Genomic DNA, 17,027 nt, shown 5'->3' with positions numbered 1-17,027 from the left:
TGACTCCTGGAGTCGGCCTCTACTGGCCATTTTTAGGAACTGCAGTTTTTTGGCTCTTACACGTCAGCATCCCTTTTCATCTCAAAGGTGGCCTCTCGTTTCACTAATTACTGTAGATGGGTATAACAAGTATACAATAATATAATCGGTATAATTTGAACTAATGTTCTCTGTAGTGCTTCATAAATAAAGTTGGCTCGGATTAAAGTTGAGGAGCAGAATTAGGGGATCTCACAACAGATTTTTATGTCTTTTACCTGATGGTTGAGATCCTTCTCAGCCTGAGTAGCACATACACTGACTTTGCTGTGTTAGTCGGGTCACCTCTTAACACAAACCAACCCTCAAACCAAGAATGACAAGTTATTAATAGATCAGCAAACCACAGGTGATTAAAAAAAAAACATAGACCAGTGTGTGGTTGTTCTCTAACCAGCATTTATATATATGCGCTTCTGGAAAAGAAAAAAAATCATTGAATCACTGGAGGTATTTCCCTGCCTATTACCTTCACGGACATCCCCAACAACCAACCCCGAGGCTACGACTGTCCTTCATTATTGGTGTTACTCATCACCTCTCATCTCCCTCCCACCCCCGTCCTTAATCCTTCACATCCCCATCACTCTGCCCTCTTACTGTCCATTCTCTGCACCACCCTTGTCTCGCCACCCCTCCTATTATATCTCCCATCTCTGGTGTCACTGTCCCTTTCTGTCTTGTCACCCTGCCCTCATGTGTCCACTTCCTCTGATTCGTTCACTCTCTCATTGCGGCCTCCATAAATCTGTTCCTGTTGCCTTTTTCCTCATCCATATCCAATCTCATTGTACTTCTATCTTTTTTTTCTCCCCTGCTCGCTGCTCAGGCCTGCTCACCTATGGATCACCGTTCACATCGGAAACCCAGGGGATTCCATGGACGCATCGACCTGACTCACATCCCCGCCAAGAGCAGCCAATCGACACTGATGCCGATGCACTGCACTCAGCTGTAGAGCAGTGAGGCCAAGGGGTCAAGGGTGAAAGGTCATAGACTACTGATCAAGAGCAGAAGCTGAGGTTACAAGGTTTCAGAAAGGGGGAAGGACTGCGAGGCTCCGAGAAGCTATCGGGAAGGAGCGTCTCAGTGACAGACGAGGGCCAGGGGATCGAAGATGATGACTTCACATGGAAAGCTGAGGCGGGAGAAGGGGAGCCTGGCTGAGTATGAATCGCAGATGAAAGGTGAATATGCATGCGCTTGTCTCCGTGTATACGCTTGTGTTTGTACATGTGCGTTTGCCTGCACACATGACTGCACACAAGACAGCACACGGGCAGTCATGCATGAATGTGTGCACTGCGCAGTCATCCACACACACCCACACAAATATACATAACACACACAGTATCTGAACATATGTGTGCATACTCAAACCTAAGCTCCATGCAAAGTAAAGGGAGGAGAGCAGAAAAGCTTGCCTAGAAAGAAGCAAATCATTTTTGTGTAAGTGAAAACAAAACAACGACAAAATGACCAGAGCTGTCATAATGAGGTTTTCTCATGACACCAGCATGTTTTTGTGTGTTTGTGTGTGCGCATGTGTGCGTCGTGATTTGGAGGCTTCATGCCGTGGCTGCTTGGCTCTGTGTACTGTACTACAAGGGTGTATTTATAGCTAGTATTAGTGATGCTGTCTCCTCACATCCAGTCAGCCCCGGGCTGTGTACTCACACAAAGACAGAGGAAAAAGAGTAAAGAGGGGAAAGAAGGAGCGGGCGGAGTAGAGGGATGAGCAATGAGGGGGTGGGGGTGGGGTAAAGGGGCAGGGGGTGAGTCAGACGAGGTGAAAGAGCAAAGCGAAGTTGGTGTTTTCTGAGAGAATGATGTTTGTATTAGCCTTTTTAGAGCGAAGAGCAGCACTGGGTCGCTGTGCTACTGCTTTAGCTGTGTTTGCATACAAGCTAATGTGTAATACATATAGTTATGATTATAACAATTAGTATGTCACTGTCACATTACAGGGGTAGTCAAACAGCTGTATCAGTCACACCACTGTCTGCGTTTTATAAACATGATCATAAGACATGAATTATTATTGATCCTCTATCTGTGTTAGAGGAAAGAATTCCAGTCAAACGATTCATACACTATTGGTGAATGTGTGTGCATTATTTCCAAATGTACAGAGACAGGGTGTGTCTCCAGCTTGTACTTTCAGGAGCCGTTGTGATAGGGGTTTTTATTTTTCCTGTCCTCTGTTATTGGTGTCTGGGAATGCTTGTCTTTGAGTGGTGGTGGTAAACGTACTCTCATTCTTTGCAATTAAAAGTCAAAAAAATATTTAAAATGTACAAAATGTCCTTAAACATGAAACGTTTGAGCTGATTGGTCCTTGTGGGAACACCTTTTAAGACTGTAAACACTGTTGTAATCTGGCTTAAGTCCTCATCCTGATGCTCATGTTTGAACTTCGGATGCTCATATTGTCTGCATCTACATGTTTAAATGCAGTGAGTTGCTGCTTTGTGAGTGGCTGATTGGATATTTAGGTAAATGAGAGGTTGCACCTGTTAAAGTGTCTGAGTGTGTGTAGCAGTAATAAGCCAATATAAGTCACAAACTCCTTATTCAGTATTTTTTTCTATCTATAATGTCAGTGAAGACAGATGCCCCTAATAGGACTGTGCAATTATCCACATTTTAATTTTTGTTAGTAATCCAAACGTTATTAAAATAACATAAACACAGGAAAATAAATAAGGATTATGATTTTTATAACTGTGATTCAAAAGATACTATAGAGTATTGTACTGGATATAATAGGTTGTTTTTAATGTTTTTTTTCTTTAATTTTGTTTATTTAAAGCGTTAGAAAGCAACACAGTTTGTCCTCCCTGTGTGTGTTTAAAATTCGTTTCCAAACCTTTATTTAGTGATTCAGTTGGACATCAGGTACATACTGTATTTTATGCACTGGCTGAGCTGGTAATTACATTTGCTGTGGTTGTTAGAGGTTGTGAGCATGTGTTTACTTCGGTGTCTAATCTATTTTTTGTCTCCCCCGTCTCCATTGCCCTCGCATCTCAGACCTGCGGGCCCAGCTGACAGACCAGATAAAGATTTTAGACTCTCAGGTGGAGGTAAAACAGCAGCAGCTCTCAGACCTGTCTGAGTTTCTCCGCCGTCGGGGTGACATCGAGTCTGAATATGCACGAGCCCTTGACAAACTCACAGAGAGGTTTACTCATAAAACAAAAAAGTAAGGCTGCATCAGTTGTGTGTGTGTTTATACATTTGGGTCTTTTCTCTTCCTCTCATGGGTCTGATGTGTGTGCCATAATCTCGGTGCGCATCTCTGTTACTGTACAGGAAGGAGCAGTGGGGTCAGTCCGTGTGTCAGGTCTGGTCTGTTCTGCTGACTCAGACCCGTCTGGAGAGCCGCGAACATGCAGCACTGGGTGACACCTGCTGCAACACGCTCACACAAAGGCTGGCACACGGTACAGAGGACACACATCGCCTGCACAAACGGGTGAGAGGATGTTATAGTGTAAGGTCACATGTTTGAAAAGCAGTGAAAGGTACAGGGAGAGAGGTGGCCAGCACACGAGTCCTTCTACTCCAAAACAAGCCAATCATTTATTTTTTTCAAATGTAAAGATGATTTTACTTCTTTTACTTTACACTAAAATGACTCCTTGAAAACCGAGCAGGCTCCCAGACATGAACTTGCAACTTTGACAAATACCAAGTACAGTGACGGCTTTCATATAGATCCTAATTTGTCTTGGTAACGCCGGGCCTCATTCACTTAAAAAAACATTACACAGACTCATCTTGTTCAAATTACTGGATGTCAGACATGCTCTCTGTACCTTCTTGTGGTTGAAATGTAAGCAGAATCTTAATTAAGCCACTACAGACATGTCAGAGGAGCTAAGAGGTTTTGTCTGGCCCGCCGTCAAGCAGAGGAACCCTTTTAGTTTTTCTAATATCACTTTCAGCACTGTATTAAATGAATTACTGCTACAGATCAAAGTAATACTATGCAAACAACATAATTAAAAGTTAAAAGTTTTCAACCCAAGAAATAAAGTTCTTGTAAAGTGGTGTAATATTGTTGTGTACTTAGTTATTTTTGAAGGAAGATTTAACCTTTTGAGAATATGTGTTTGTTTTAGTGCCGAGAATCAAGAGACACATGTCACACGTCTGTAGGCTAAAATAAAGGTGTGTGTGTAAAATCCTCTGTTCTAAAAGAATAGCTTTAACCAGTTTTAGCAATCAGTGCTGGCGTTTGTGTTCTCTTGTTTTTAGAAAGTAAAGGGATAATTTTACCAAGACAGAATAACTATATCATATTTAATAAACCTCCAGGTTTTAATGCTGCCAAGCTCTGAAGGTCCTAAATTCCCACAGACTCACATTTCCATGTTTTTCACCCTTTTCACTCCTATTGTTACCCTAATCCTAACATTTAGCTGCTAGTACTAATTCTAGGACTCTTATCCGTACCAGGAGACTTACTGTAACAGGCCTTTAAAAGGCATAAGGAAACCATTTTTTAAAATATATTTTGTCTTTTTATTCCAGAGCAAAGAGGTTGGAATCCAGATGCAAGATGAGCTGCTGAAGGTTACCACTGAACTGCAGACGGTGAGCACATTATATTGCCATCCTGTGTGTAACAAGACAAAATACTGCAGTCACTGAGACTAGCATGTTGACGAGGGTTTGTGCTATTGATGAAGGCTCTGAAGACGTATAACCAGTACCACACCGACTGCCTGATAGCTGAGGGGAAACTGAAGGAAGCCGAGCGATTGGAGGAGAGACACACCGGCAAGTCAGCCGAACTGGGCCCCGGACAGCTGGGAGGGCAGAGGCGAAGCTCTGTTAAGAAGATGGAAAGATTAATGGAGAAGGTGAGCCTGTATTTCTGTGAGAGATAAAGAACGACAGCAGTAGTATGTTTCTCACAGAGCAAACCACTTCCTGTGTTCAAGTGCCAGATACTTCAGTACTGTACATCCCGATATTTATATATCAGTAGATGTGGTTTTAAGTTGTTATTCGTGCTAATTCTCTCTCTTACTTTTTATGTTTGTGTATGCACACGCAGAGGCATGGCAGAGTGCAGGAGACCCAGCTGAAGTGTACCAAGGCTCGTAATGACTACCTGCTGAATCTAGCAGGAGCAAATGCAGCCATGAACAAGTACTACCTGCAGGATGTCAGCACCCTCATCGACGTAAGAAACATGCACTTTGTGCTGGGTGATTGTATGTTCATGCATGTATGACACACCTCAGCCTTGTTGCCATTCTTTCTGCAGAATAATAAATGAAAGTTGTCACAGGGAGAAGAAAAACAACAGTTTGAATCCACATTCATCCACATTTTCTCACGCTTTTCTTACACCCTTTGTTTCTTCTCCCTCTCTCCTGCCAGTGCTGTGACCTTGGTTTCCATCTGTCTGTGGAGACAGTGATGAAATGCTACCTGGCCAGCAGGTGGCGCATCCAAAAGACTGAGGAGACGGGGCTTAAGCAGTTGGAGACTGCGGTGACATCGCTGGACCAGAGTGGAGACAGAGATGCATTGCTGCAGCAACATGACGCCGCCTTCTGCCTTCCGTTCAGATTCAACTACCACCCACATGAAGGAGACCAGGTGAAGCTACCGTACCTCTGGTACAGCTGTATGACCGAGCTCAAAGTTACTGTTACCTAGACTCACAGTTATCACCCATGTTAATGAAGGGTTCTTAGATATGCAATGCTGCTGACTTACACGTACCTTACTTAGGTAACCTGTTCATTGCATGTAACTCATTGTATATGACTCTTATTATATACAATATATTACATTTCTATAACAAGGCATGGTTGGAGCATCAAGTGCTGAAGCAGACTCAAACACACTGAATCTTATGGATGCCCAGTTTTCAGGCTTTTGTAAAAAAAAAAAAAAAATACAATTTTAAATTAAATCCATTGAATGCTGAAAAATAGATCAGCTTCTGATCCATCATGCAGTACCATCTAGAAAGCACGATTGGCACCGCCTTAATTTTTCACCATGACAATGATCTCAAACACACTGCCGGTGCAGTAAAAGCAGACCAGGACAGGAGAACATACAATGGAACACTATGAGTAATGGATTGGCTCCCAGAACCTAGACCTCAACATTAGCTTTGGATGCCCCAAGACTTTGAGAAATTAGAGGAAAGCCTACCCAAGAGAGTTCAGACTGTTTTATAATTAAGATTTATTTCCACATATGTATATTTTTTGACATAAGCAGTCTTTGTGTTTAACTTATCCAAGCTGCAAACATTAGCATGTAATTAGCTTACTATCTGCAGCTATTAGCTAGTGTTCCTGCCAATGCCAGTTTGAATACCATTAATAATGTTATAATAACGATAATCTCCTATTTACTTCCAGTCAAATCTAAGACATTATCATAATGGTTTATAGTGGTTTATTATAGTTTATCCTGCCAATTTATCTAATTTGGCAAATTCATTTTACTCTGAATTTTAGAGACCAGTACAGACGATCTGTTTACTTAAACACTGAGATCCAAAGTTGAATTAAGTGACATCATCTTCACGTTAACCCACTACCCACATTCTGTGCTGCCAGCCTATGTGTGGTGGTGGTGGTGTTGGGGGGGGGGGGTTCAATAAAACGTGTGAAAGTCTAAGTATAAATGCAAGAACAGCCACATCCATTTAAGACAAGGTAAGGTTCATTTATTATAGGTGACCTATGTGTTAATAACAGACCTATACACAGGGTTCTACCATTTCCTGTATTTCATTCGCCTCTCTCTCTCTTTCTACTCTCTCTGAGCAGTCCCATGAAATAAAGGCTAAAATGCTCCCCTAACATCTTAAAAACAATCTGTTAGTTGCAGCCAATATTTCTTTTCTGGCTGTGACTAAATGAAACATTTACAAGTTTTCATTTCCTACTGCTGTGTGAATTCACTGGTCAAAATATACCTGAAAGTTTGCTGAGATCAGCACCACTTTTGTTTTACTATACCTTATTTGACATTAGTTTTATATCTCTTGTGCATTTCAGGTGTGCGAGGTCAGTGCGGAGAGCCAGGTGAGGTACGAGTTGGAGACCAGGTTTCAGCAACTTCAGTCTCGACTTGCTGCCGTTACCTTGGAAACAGAGGAGGTCAGCTAATTGTTTTCTGCCTGTTTCCTTAATGGTCTGTCTGCCCTTGTCTGTCACTGCGTTAGCCAGGGTGGAGCTTTGCAACATGAGCCTTAAACCTTGAACTCTGAGCAGCTAAACTGACAAATTGCCTTTTTTTCCCTTTCTCAGATCAGTAAAACGCTTAAAGCCACACTCGCAGCCCTTCTGGACACTATGTGTGACAGCGACTGTAACCCCTCCCCTGATGTGCCCAGCAACCTATCACACGAGCCGCCCGGTGGAGGCACCCTACCAAAACTTACCCTTGCCAAGCGTCGAGCCAATCAACAGGAGACAGAGACCTACTACTTCACAGTGAGTTAATGAAGGGCATGATTGACATTAGTTTCCTGATCGCAGTTTCAATGAGCAGTTTTAAAACAGATAAAAATGATCGACTGTTTTTGATTTATTCACTATTTCTTTCTCTTTTTTGTCTTAGAAAGTGAAAGAGTTCCTTACCAGCAGCTCTCTGGCCTCCAAACTTCAAGCCAAACATGATATCCTACAAGATGCCATACAGAAAGGTACAAGGAGGATGGATTTAATGCAGTTTGTTCCAGTGTTGCCTTTGATTATGTCTGCAAAATATGCACATACATTAACCAAAATCCAACATTGCCACAAACTGCTTCTTGGCTTAATCAGCATCTTGCAGATTTGTCACCCATATGAAAAAACCTGTTAGAAAATAAAACAGAAAGAAAGCATGGCTGTACATGCTCCACAGTAACATTTAGAGCAGCTACAACAGGCCAAGTATAATAAGAGTGTATCAGTGGTAGTCTCAGATTCTGATAGTGGTACTGAAGCAATACTGTGCATCGCACTGAACTCTGTCATACACACACATATACATATGTTACAAAAGATGTAATCATGCCCTCCAAAGTTATAGACTGTATACAAAAGATGGACATAGCCATGATGTCACCTGGTCATTTAGCATTCTGCCAACTAATATGTTTTATTTGTTTGTTTTATTTTGTTCTCAAGCCAAAAGTGACCATATTTAGATTAAAGGCTGGGGTTTCGTCAGCTAATGCTAGCAAGAATTGCTGGTTTATTGCATTCATACTGCAGGTGCAACATGCAGACAGGGATTGCTTCTCTTAACTGAGAAGTGAGAGACTAATAAGGTACAAATATTTCACTGAGCAAAACTTGAGGGGAAAAATAAGAAGTCTTGGTGAGGATGGACCACACATGCTTCAAAATTCACCAGTAGCACAAACACAGTCGAGGTTTAGTTCAGTAATTGAAATGAACAGAGGGGAAGACTAACAGGAAGCTATCGGCTATAGCTGTTACCTGTCGGTCAAAGGCAACACCTTGGAGGTTTGTTTTTAATTTTTTGCTTTGTTTTTATCTAATCTGTCTGAATTTTCATTTTTCACACCCAGTTTCTGCCCATCTAAAATAAGTGAAGCTCAGCCCAGCTCATGCCTTCATTCAAATCATTCAAGCATAAAATCAGGAAAACATACCTGTTGCTCTTTAAACAATATGCTACTGAGGTTTGTTAAGGTCAAATCTTTCTAATGCGACACACTCAGGATTTTCATCACATGTATTAGACTTTCCACAGTTCCACATGCACTTGACTGAAAAATCAGTAGCACTCCCCGTTAACATTGCTGTGTGATCTTTGCTAACTCTGACTCACTCTTTCACATATTTTCTGTCTCTGTCTTCCAGCTGAGGCCGTTGACAGCGACCCTTCCAGGTAAACAGACTTTTTATGCAGCTGAGAATAAATCAGTGTGACTGAAATGGAGAGAGTACAGAGGACATGGAGAGAGGACAGTGATGGGCTAAATTTAAACCAAAATTGCTTTTTCCATGATGTATACGAATCTATTTCTAGAGGGGTGGACACCTGACTTTGCAGTTAACAACAATACTACATCTTGAGTGTCACTATGGGATCATGCATTTTATCTATTATATTTCCCAGAATGCAATGTGCTCGGTCAGTGCGTGTTCGGAAGTCCAGACCTGTTTCCCAATTCTGCCACACACTCTTCAATACAGACATACTGTCCTACATAGAGGTAACACTCACATTCATTCACACAGAAAAGCAAATCCGCTCTTCATTTGTTTTTACTTGTCTTGTATTGTTTGCTGCGCTGCTGTTCAAACCTTCCAAATGAAAACCTGCCACATTGATGCAGAAGAATTGGGGATTGTTGAGGGTTCTTGCAGCACATGCGCACAATGACAGCCCCCCACCCCCCTTGCCCCCTCCAGTGTAGTTACTGCTGCCTTCGTGTGTATGGTCATGCTTATGGCTTACTGCTGGCTTTCTCTCCTTTCAATCCATCCCCCCTTTTATCTCCTCCTCTCTCTCTTGTGAAAGGATTAAAATGCACTGGCCTCTTTGCTGCCTCCTCTCGACTCCTCTATTCAGTGTGTGTGTACATGAGTGTATGTGTGCGTGCGCGTATGCTTATGTGCGCCTCTTCCCACTGCCTCTAAATCTTTATTCCCCTTATTGTCCCCTCTCCCTTCTCTTCTAATCTGCTTTTTCTGTGTCCCCGCTCTGCTGTGTTTGGCTTGGTGCAGAAGAAGAAGGCGAATGTCTCGGACACAGGTACTCAGCACTGTCTGTGTGACTGCTTATGCAGTGCATGCAGACTTGGGACTGTTTACCACAAAGAAGCAGTCACCATGTCTAAGTCGTGTCCGGTGCAGCTTTTTTCAGGGAAGTTTTAGCAGCAGGTGTAAAGCTGTCTTTATGAAATGTGTATGCAGTATTCCCCCTTCAGCCTGGGTTTCTCATGTTCATTAACCAACTTGTAAAGCACTTTGCTCAACCTTTTACAATAGAATGTGCTATAGAAATAAAATTGACATTGGCAGCCTGGCCTCAGCAACACACACTGTAAATGTTGAATTTATTGAGGCCCTGAAAAACTGGTGAAATACTCCTAATCTCACCATTTGCATGTTTACATACAGTACAACAGCTGCAAGTCATAGAAATTGCTGGGTTTTTATTTATTTACGTTACACCTATAGCTGTACTATATAATACAGATTTTTTTCTGTGTACAATATCTCATCTCTTCATTCTCTTCATCATGCCTTCCACATACATTTGAGTAGACTTTTTCACCGACTACAATGCCCAGTAGACAAAAAAGTTAGGCAGACAAGAAAAACTGGTGCAGCTGCAAATGCACAATCACATTAAGCTCCAATTGAACAATTAATGAGTCAAAAATATTTCCCATTTTCTCTCATTTGATGATGATGATAGCTCAGTCACTTCAATGTACGCAAAAGTTCAGGCATGAACTTCTATGCACAATCATGAGACTGGCAGGTTGAGTTTATTATGAACCTCATAATAATGATATTAATTTTATGCATCAGTGAGGAAATTGCCTAAAAATCACCTTGACTGGTGAGCTATCAAATTGACAATCATTATCAATGTTACAGCCCTAATTTACTGTAGCGCTTTTATGGTTGAAAATATCAGCTGTAGGTTAGCCTAGCATAGCGCATAAACTGGATGCAGAGAAGAAGAGTTAGCTGGGTTTTGTTAAAAAAGTTGTTTTTTCTAAAATATTTTTTATATGTTTCTTTTTTTGTGTGGTTTAAACTAACATAGGACATGTCAGTCTGCATGCTAGCTCTTGTTTCCAGTGTGCTAGGCTACTAGCTTTAGCCAAAGTCTTTTGACTGGTAATGCCCCTGCACAATTATGTGGGCAGTTATTTTTGATGCTCCTATTTGAATGAATGAGAAAAGAGCCATAACCCTTTAATTATCACTTGGTCTTAAAAACATCATGTGTAGAATTGCTGTAGAATCTGTTTAAAAATTCTTTAAAGGTTAGCTAAACTTTTCCTGTGCATGTGCAAAGTTTCATTAAGGCTGCATATCCCATCAGAATCTTGCAGTAATACAAAAAGGATCATCACTACATTACAGAAGTGTCCCATAGATTTCTATTCAGGATTCTTTGAGTGTCGACTTGCTTTTATAAAGTCTTTGCTTTGGCATGTCAGTCCTAGACTCACCACAAAACCAATAAACACGCTCCCCCAAATGTTAAAGCATTTTGTTCATATTTTCACCTGATTCCAGTATTAACAGTTTCACTATTCAGCCACAAGATTTAGTTTTTATTGTTATGTAACTCAGTGATTTCAGTTGAATTTACAGGGATAATAGTTTTTAGTTACGTGTAGCCAAGTGCCCTTAAAAGAACCCCAATTGATGAAACTTGTACTTTTCAGTCATCTTTAGTTTCCTGCATTGCATCTTTCTGCCTTGCATATTTCCCTTCCCTGTTATTGGTCTTCCTTTCTTTCATCCTTTTTTCCTCCCCCTCTCTTTGCATCTCTCTCTGCACTCTGTTTCTGTCTTCAGCACCGCGTTCTCGTCTCATCTCTCTTCTTCTAACCGTCTTTTTTCTGCAGAGCTCTGGACAGCAGATTCCTGTGGTGGTTGAAAGCTGCATTCGCTTCATAAACCTCCACGGTGAGTCAGTTTTTGTCATATCAGTAAGTCATGCTGTGAGAGCTTTGGACAGTGAAAATGAGTAGGTGGAAGGACCTGTTTTGTATTTTTTGTGCACTTCTGCATATCAGGCATCTGTGAACGTGTCATATGGTGTGAATATGTGTTTGTGTGTATCGCAGGCCTCCACCATGAAGGAATTTTCAGAGTTCCAGGCTCACAGAGGGAGGTGAACCTCCTCAGAGATGCATTTGAAAGAGGTAAGTGCTTTCCTCGTTTTTTCTTTTGTTTTTTTTCTTTGTACATGTGGTGAGATTGCAGAACTTTTTCCTCAGATGGAGAAAACTAAATCAAAGAAGTGAAGTTGTCTATTTACAATGCAATAAATATTAGAGTTAAAGTTTAGACAATTAAAACTGCAGAACACTATAGTTGTTCCATTAGCACAATCTAGTGGTTTACATAAACTGCGTTTGCCATGAAGCCAGAGCCAGTGAATGTAAGTCTAGCATAACTGAGGGTTAACCTCAATCGACCAAGTTAATTTTAGCGACTCGAATGACTGAGCTGGATCATTCATGGCCATTTATTTACACAGGAATACTACAATTGTCTTTATCAAGCTTGTACTGTTTCCCATCCATCTATCTTCTTCCACTTATCTAATTCAGGGTCACTGTTGGGGTGGCTGGTGGATTCAAACCCAGGAAACTTCCTGTCATAGTCCTGGGTTTGAATTTTTGAGCTTGGAATTTTGAACATTTTTAGTTTTGTTCAATCAGTTGGGTTTTTTAATTACTCACAAAATGACTTTCATGTCTTTAGAATCTCTTTAGTTCCAGTTTCCATTTGTACTAGAGATTTATTGTTCCTCAACTTTTGATTTCCTTTTATTCACCAATCGCTGTGGTTTCATAGTTTCAGGTGTTTATTGTTTAGATTTTTGTATTCTTTGTTCTCTGTTCCCATTAGGTAGCTGTTTTTTGGTCTTCACTTGTTTCTTGCGTCTTGTATTTAATTTTACTTCCTTTTCTCATAACCTTAATTAGTTTCTGCTGTGTAATTAAAAACATTGTTTCTTTTTTGTTTACCTAGTTTGCCAGTGAGTCCTGTATTTGGGTCCTGTTTCTTCCAGAACCATGACACTTTTTTGTTAACCACCACACCAACATACCATCCTAAAATGGTTTAATGTAATTAATTATAGTTTTTCAACCATCCATCCAGCTACTGATCGCCATAGGGATGGATGCATGGTACATTCTGGGCCGTGTCACCAATCAGAGGTGACCTATCCTGTCTCCTATCCTGTCTTCCTTCTCTCCCCCCAACCGGTCGCAGCAGATGACCCCGCCCCTCCCTTAGCCTGGTCCCTCCAGAGGTTTCTTCCTGTTAAAAGGGAGTTTTTCCTTCCCACTGTCGCCAAAGTTATTGCTCATAGGGGGTCATATGATTGTTGGGTTTTTCTCTGTATGTATTATTGTAGGGTCTGCCTTACAATATAAAGTGCCTTGAGGCGACTGTTGTTGTGATTTGGCGCTGTATAAATAAAATTGAATTGAATTGAATTTTCAGTTATTTTTATGCAAACTCGAGTTTTGGCATCAATGTTCCACTAAATCTTTATGCCATACGTGGCTGTTTTAGACAGGATGCACTGCCTGAAACTGCACCTGTCTCTAAAACCACTAATCTCATCTACTCACGCAAAAAACATTGTCCAAATACCCCTGAAAGCAGCAAGTTTGTCTGTGGCCCGCTTGCCCATCTGCTCTGAAATTGCATGTGCCTCAGGATATCTCTGAACCCTATTCTAGGTCTGACATGGTTTTTTGTTTTTGTGATGAAAAAGATAATGTAAAAATCATTAGCTTCCCGCTAACCATTGGCCACAATGAGTTTTAAAAAAAACCCACAGCAGCACACATAAACTAGGTCTGGGAGAAATTACAAATATAATACGTCTATAAACAAATATCTGCATATGACCACACAGATATCTGTAGGTAGAGGACGTGACTTTTGGTTCTAAAAGCTTTCTGGTTTCTGGTCCGCTTCTAGTTCGGTTTGTACTGACAGCCACTGGCTGTCAGTAGGTCATGTGAAGTGCAAAAGACTAAACGGTTTTCCCAAATCAACCTCAAACTACCGGCTGTTATCTGACAAAGTTTCAGCTTCTTAATAGCTCTTTGTATTCAGAAACAAGAACTAGTACACAACGTTTTGGCTCAAATGTTCTTTAGTTACAGCCCTGAAAAGCAGACCATGGTCCAAGAGGCAGACACCAGCGTTACTGTGTCCTCCTCATGATTCTGCAAGGGCTTGGATCTGCTTGGAGAGCGCCAAACAGCACTTTCTTCACTTTTCTTTTCTTCTGTGTTGCAGTTTTTAATAACAAAGCAGTTCATCATTTTCTACTCATGTTGATGTCGCTTTTTTGAGAGAGAGATTTTTAATGTGTGTGAGTGAAACAAATCCTTTCAGTTTACTCAAGTGGAACTAAACGAGTATAATAGGATCACCCACTTGTCCGTGTTGTCAGCAGCTCTTCATGATTGAGTCAGCAAGCCGGTATTAACCTGTAACCTGGCCTAAGTTATCAGATGATTGCAAATGCATCTTACCTTTACAGTTTCACAAATTCTAACTGGCATGAATCCTTTATGCCAGTGACTTTCATCATCTATTCGCTAACTTTGTCTTTTCATCGCTGAGCTGGTAGCATGCAGTTTACACTGTGAGATCTGAGACAACAACATAGAGCTGAAAGGCTTCATAGAGTGAATGAAAAATCTCATGCCTGTGTGCTCTGCTACTCCGATTCAGTCATCTGACGTGTGTTTAACCTCTGTGCAGGAGAGGATCCTCTGTCAGATAGCGAGTGTGACCTGGACTCTGTGGCCGGTGTGCTGAAGCTGTACTTCAGAGGCCTCGAGCCTCCTCTCTTCCCCTACGACAGCTACACTCAGCTGCTGGAGTGTGTCCGTAAGACCCCTTATGTAACTTCTCTATGTGTGTGTGTGTGTCTGTTTTCAGATTGTGTACTGGTTTCACTTGGGCTTTTTGATGTCTGCTTTCAGTTACTCGAGTATTTCTGGAACATTGTAGTTCCTAGATGCTTTCTCAACCTTGGTTAAGCTGACTCAGCCCGTCACGTACTGTGCAGTGAACCGTTTTTTGCCTGTGATCCTGTTTGTCTTGATATAACTTCACTGATGCTCCAAACACAAAGCAGCAAAAACAATGCAGCGTTGATGCAAGACGATGCAATTTATACATTTGGTTCTTGCGCACCACAGCGCATAGTTTGCTGTGTGTTTATCCTTTCCACTATCTCCCTGTTATTTCCGTAGGTGTCTTCCCAATGCTGTTTTTTTGTTTTTTTTTTCCAGGACAGATGCTCTGAGTCACAATTTGCACAGCTAACCAGTGCTGCAAACCTGCCTAGGGGTTGTTTACTCCCCTTAAATTTGTAGATTTTCCATTAGTGGCACAGCAAAATCAATCCATCCTCCTCGCCTCTTTCTTTATGGAAGGATTTGGGGTGAATTTTGGTCAATGCAGGCTTGGAAAAACTTAAATGCAACAACTAAAACTTGAAGTTTTCATTTTGTTTTCTTCCTGTCGTCAGAAATCGAGGAGGAGGTGGAGAAAGCCGTCCAGATTAAAACGATTGTCTCGACCTTCCCGAGGCCTCTCCTCATCGTGATGCGTTACCTTTTTGCTTTCCTCAACCAGTAAGCTGCACCAAAACCCAGCGTGGGATATTTTCACATATCAGATACGTGCCATGCTCATAAAACTGCACACTCGTGCCAGAAATAGAAAGTCACCATGCGCGTGTTTGTGTTTCTCTTTTTTTCTCAGTGTGTCTCAGTACAGTGACGAGAACATGATGCAGCCCTACAACCTGGCTGTTTGCTTCGGTCCAAGCCTGCTGAGGGGGATGGATTCTGATGACGCTGTTGCTAGGCAGCCACAGGTTAACGACCTTGTCAAGACCATGATCCTTCAGCATGACAGCATCTTCCCCAGCCAATCGGAGCTGCCGGGCCCTGTTTACGAGAAGCACATGACTCTGGAGCAGGAGTACTGGTGAGAGATGAGTACCCATTGATAAAAATTTTGTTTTTGCTGCAAAAATACAAAAACTCTGAGTTCCTAACAAACAGCAATTTCAGTGAACACAACGCAAAGTAAGAAAACAACTTTTTCAGTTTGACATCAAAAGCAGCGAGTTGCGACCTGCTAGTCATGAAAATAATGTTGTCTAGTCCCTTTGTTAACCCTTTGTTTAAGCCAACGTTCATTGGATTGGCTGCCCCTCACAAACCGATGGTTTGAAATGCAGGTGGGTGGGGCTCTTTGTTTATATCAAACTACAGAGGACTGAATTCAAAGACACCCTGAAAATCAAAGTGTAAAAATTCTGCAGCAGGCTAGTTCATTTTGCAGAAATTTAATTGTAGCAACTCAAAATGGTACTCCATTTGTATGCCGCCACGTGCTCGTATACCTGCATCACTACAAATGAGATGGTTGATAGTGTCCTGGGGATCTCCTCCCACATCTGGACCATCACTGAGCTCCCGGATAGGTTGAGGTGCAACCTGGAAGCATCAAATGGACTGAAACATAATTTTCCCGAGGTGTTCTATTAGGTCAGGTGGGGTATTCAGGCCACCACATGAAGCCTGTTTCAGATGGTTGGTCAGAGACATTCACACCAGTGTCCTGCTGGAGGTCATTTTGTAGCTCTGGCAGTGCTCAGCCTGCTCCTCCTTGCACAAAGAAGCAGATATCTGTCCTGCTGATGAGTTAAGGACGTTCTACATCCCTGTCCAGCTCTCCTAGAGTAACTGCCTCTCCTGGAGTCTCCTCCATACTCTTAAGACTGCGAGGAGACACACCAAACCTTCTGGCAATGGCACGTATTGATGTGCCATCTTGAGGAGTTGGACTACCTGTGCAACCTCTGTAGGGTCCAGGTATTGCCTCCTGTTGCCAGTAGTGACACTAACCTAATGCAAAACTAGTGAGAAAAACTAAAAATACGAGGAGGGGAAAAATGTCAGAGGCCTCCAGCTGTAAAAGCATTTCTGTTTTAGGGGTTGTCCCATTGTTGCCCCTCTAGTGCACCTGTTGTTAACTTCATTAACACCAAAGCAGCTGAAACTGATTAATACCCCCTCTGCTACTTAACTGACAGGATCAATATCCCAGAAATTTGGCTAATGTTTGATCCTGTGCTGTATTAAAAAGTGTACCTTTGGTTTTTTTTGAGCAGTAAATTAAGTAAATACATAAAAGTGCCTATCACGCTCAGTCTGAAAAGATATTTGTTGA

General features: G+C 41.7%; 1 protein-coding gene across 2 annotated transcripts in view; it reads left to right on the top strand.

The window, feature by feature from the left end:
* The window catches only part of LOC100709810 (SLIT-ROBO Rho GTPase-activating protein 3), a 33,020-nt gene that overhangs the window by 7,301 nt on the left and 8,692 nt on the right, over positions 1–17,027 (top strand). Inside the window, exons 2-18 of one of the 2 annotated variants that reach the window (XM_005454059.4) lie at positions 869–1,226; positions 3,073–3,244; positions 3,355–3,517; positions 4,579–4,641; positions 4,737–4,910; positions 5,108–5,236; positions 5,437–5,658; positions 7,083–7,184; positions 7,335–7,520; positions 7,648–7,732; positions 8,904–8,931; positions 9,163–9,259; positions 11,642–11,702; positions 11,864–11,941; positions 14,538–14,666; positions 15,313–15,418; positions 15,549–15,776. In XM_005454059.4, coding sequence (XP_005454116.1) covers positions 1,157–1,226; positions 3,073–3,244; positions 3,355–3,517; positions 4,579–4,641; positions 4,737–4,910; positions 5,108–5,236; positions 5,437–5,658; positions 7,083–7,184; positions 7,335–7,520; positions 7,648–7,732; positions 8,904–8,931; positions 9,163–9,259; positions 11,642–11,702; positions 11,864–11,941; positions 14,538–14,666; positions 15,313–15,418; positions 15,549–15,776 — 2,093 coding nt within the window. In that variant the 5' untranslated portion in view covers positions 869–1,156. Of the gene's footprint in view, positions 1–868; positions 1,227–3,072; positions 3,245–3,354; positions 3,518–4,578; positions 4,642–4,736; positions 4,911–5,107; positions 5,237–5,436; positions 5,659–7,082; positions 7,185–7,334; positions 7,521–7,647; positions 7,733–8,903; positions 8,932–9,162; positions 9,260–9,773; positions 9,802–11,641; positions 11,703–11,863; positions 11,942–14,537; positions 14,667–15,312; positions 15,419–15,548; positions 15,777–17,027 lie in introns of both variants that reach the window. The other variant, XM_003449097.5, reaches the window with a different exon arrangement.

This window comes from Oreochromis niloticus, linkage group LG20, assembly GCF_001858045.2.
Source record: "Oreochromis niloticus isolate F11D_XX linkage group LG20, O_niloticus_UMD_NMBU, whole genome shotgun sequence".
Taxonomy (NCBI): domain Eukaryota; kingdom Metazoa; phylum Chordata; class Actinopteri; order Cichliformes; family Cichlidae; genus Oreochromis; species Oreochromis niloticus.
The sequence above is the reverse complement of the archived record's forward strand: the minus strand, read 5'-3'. Positions and strand labels throughout refer to the sequence as shown.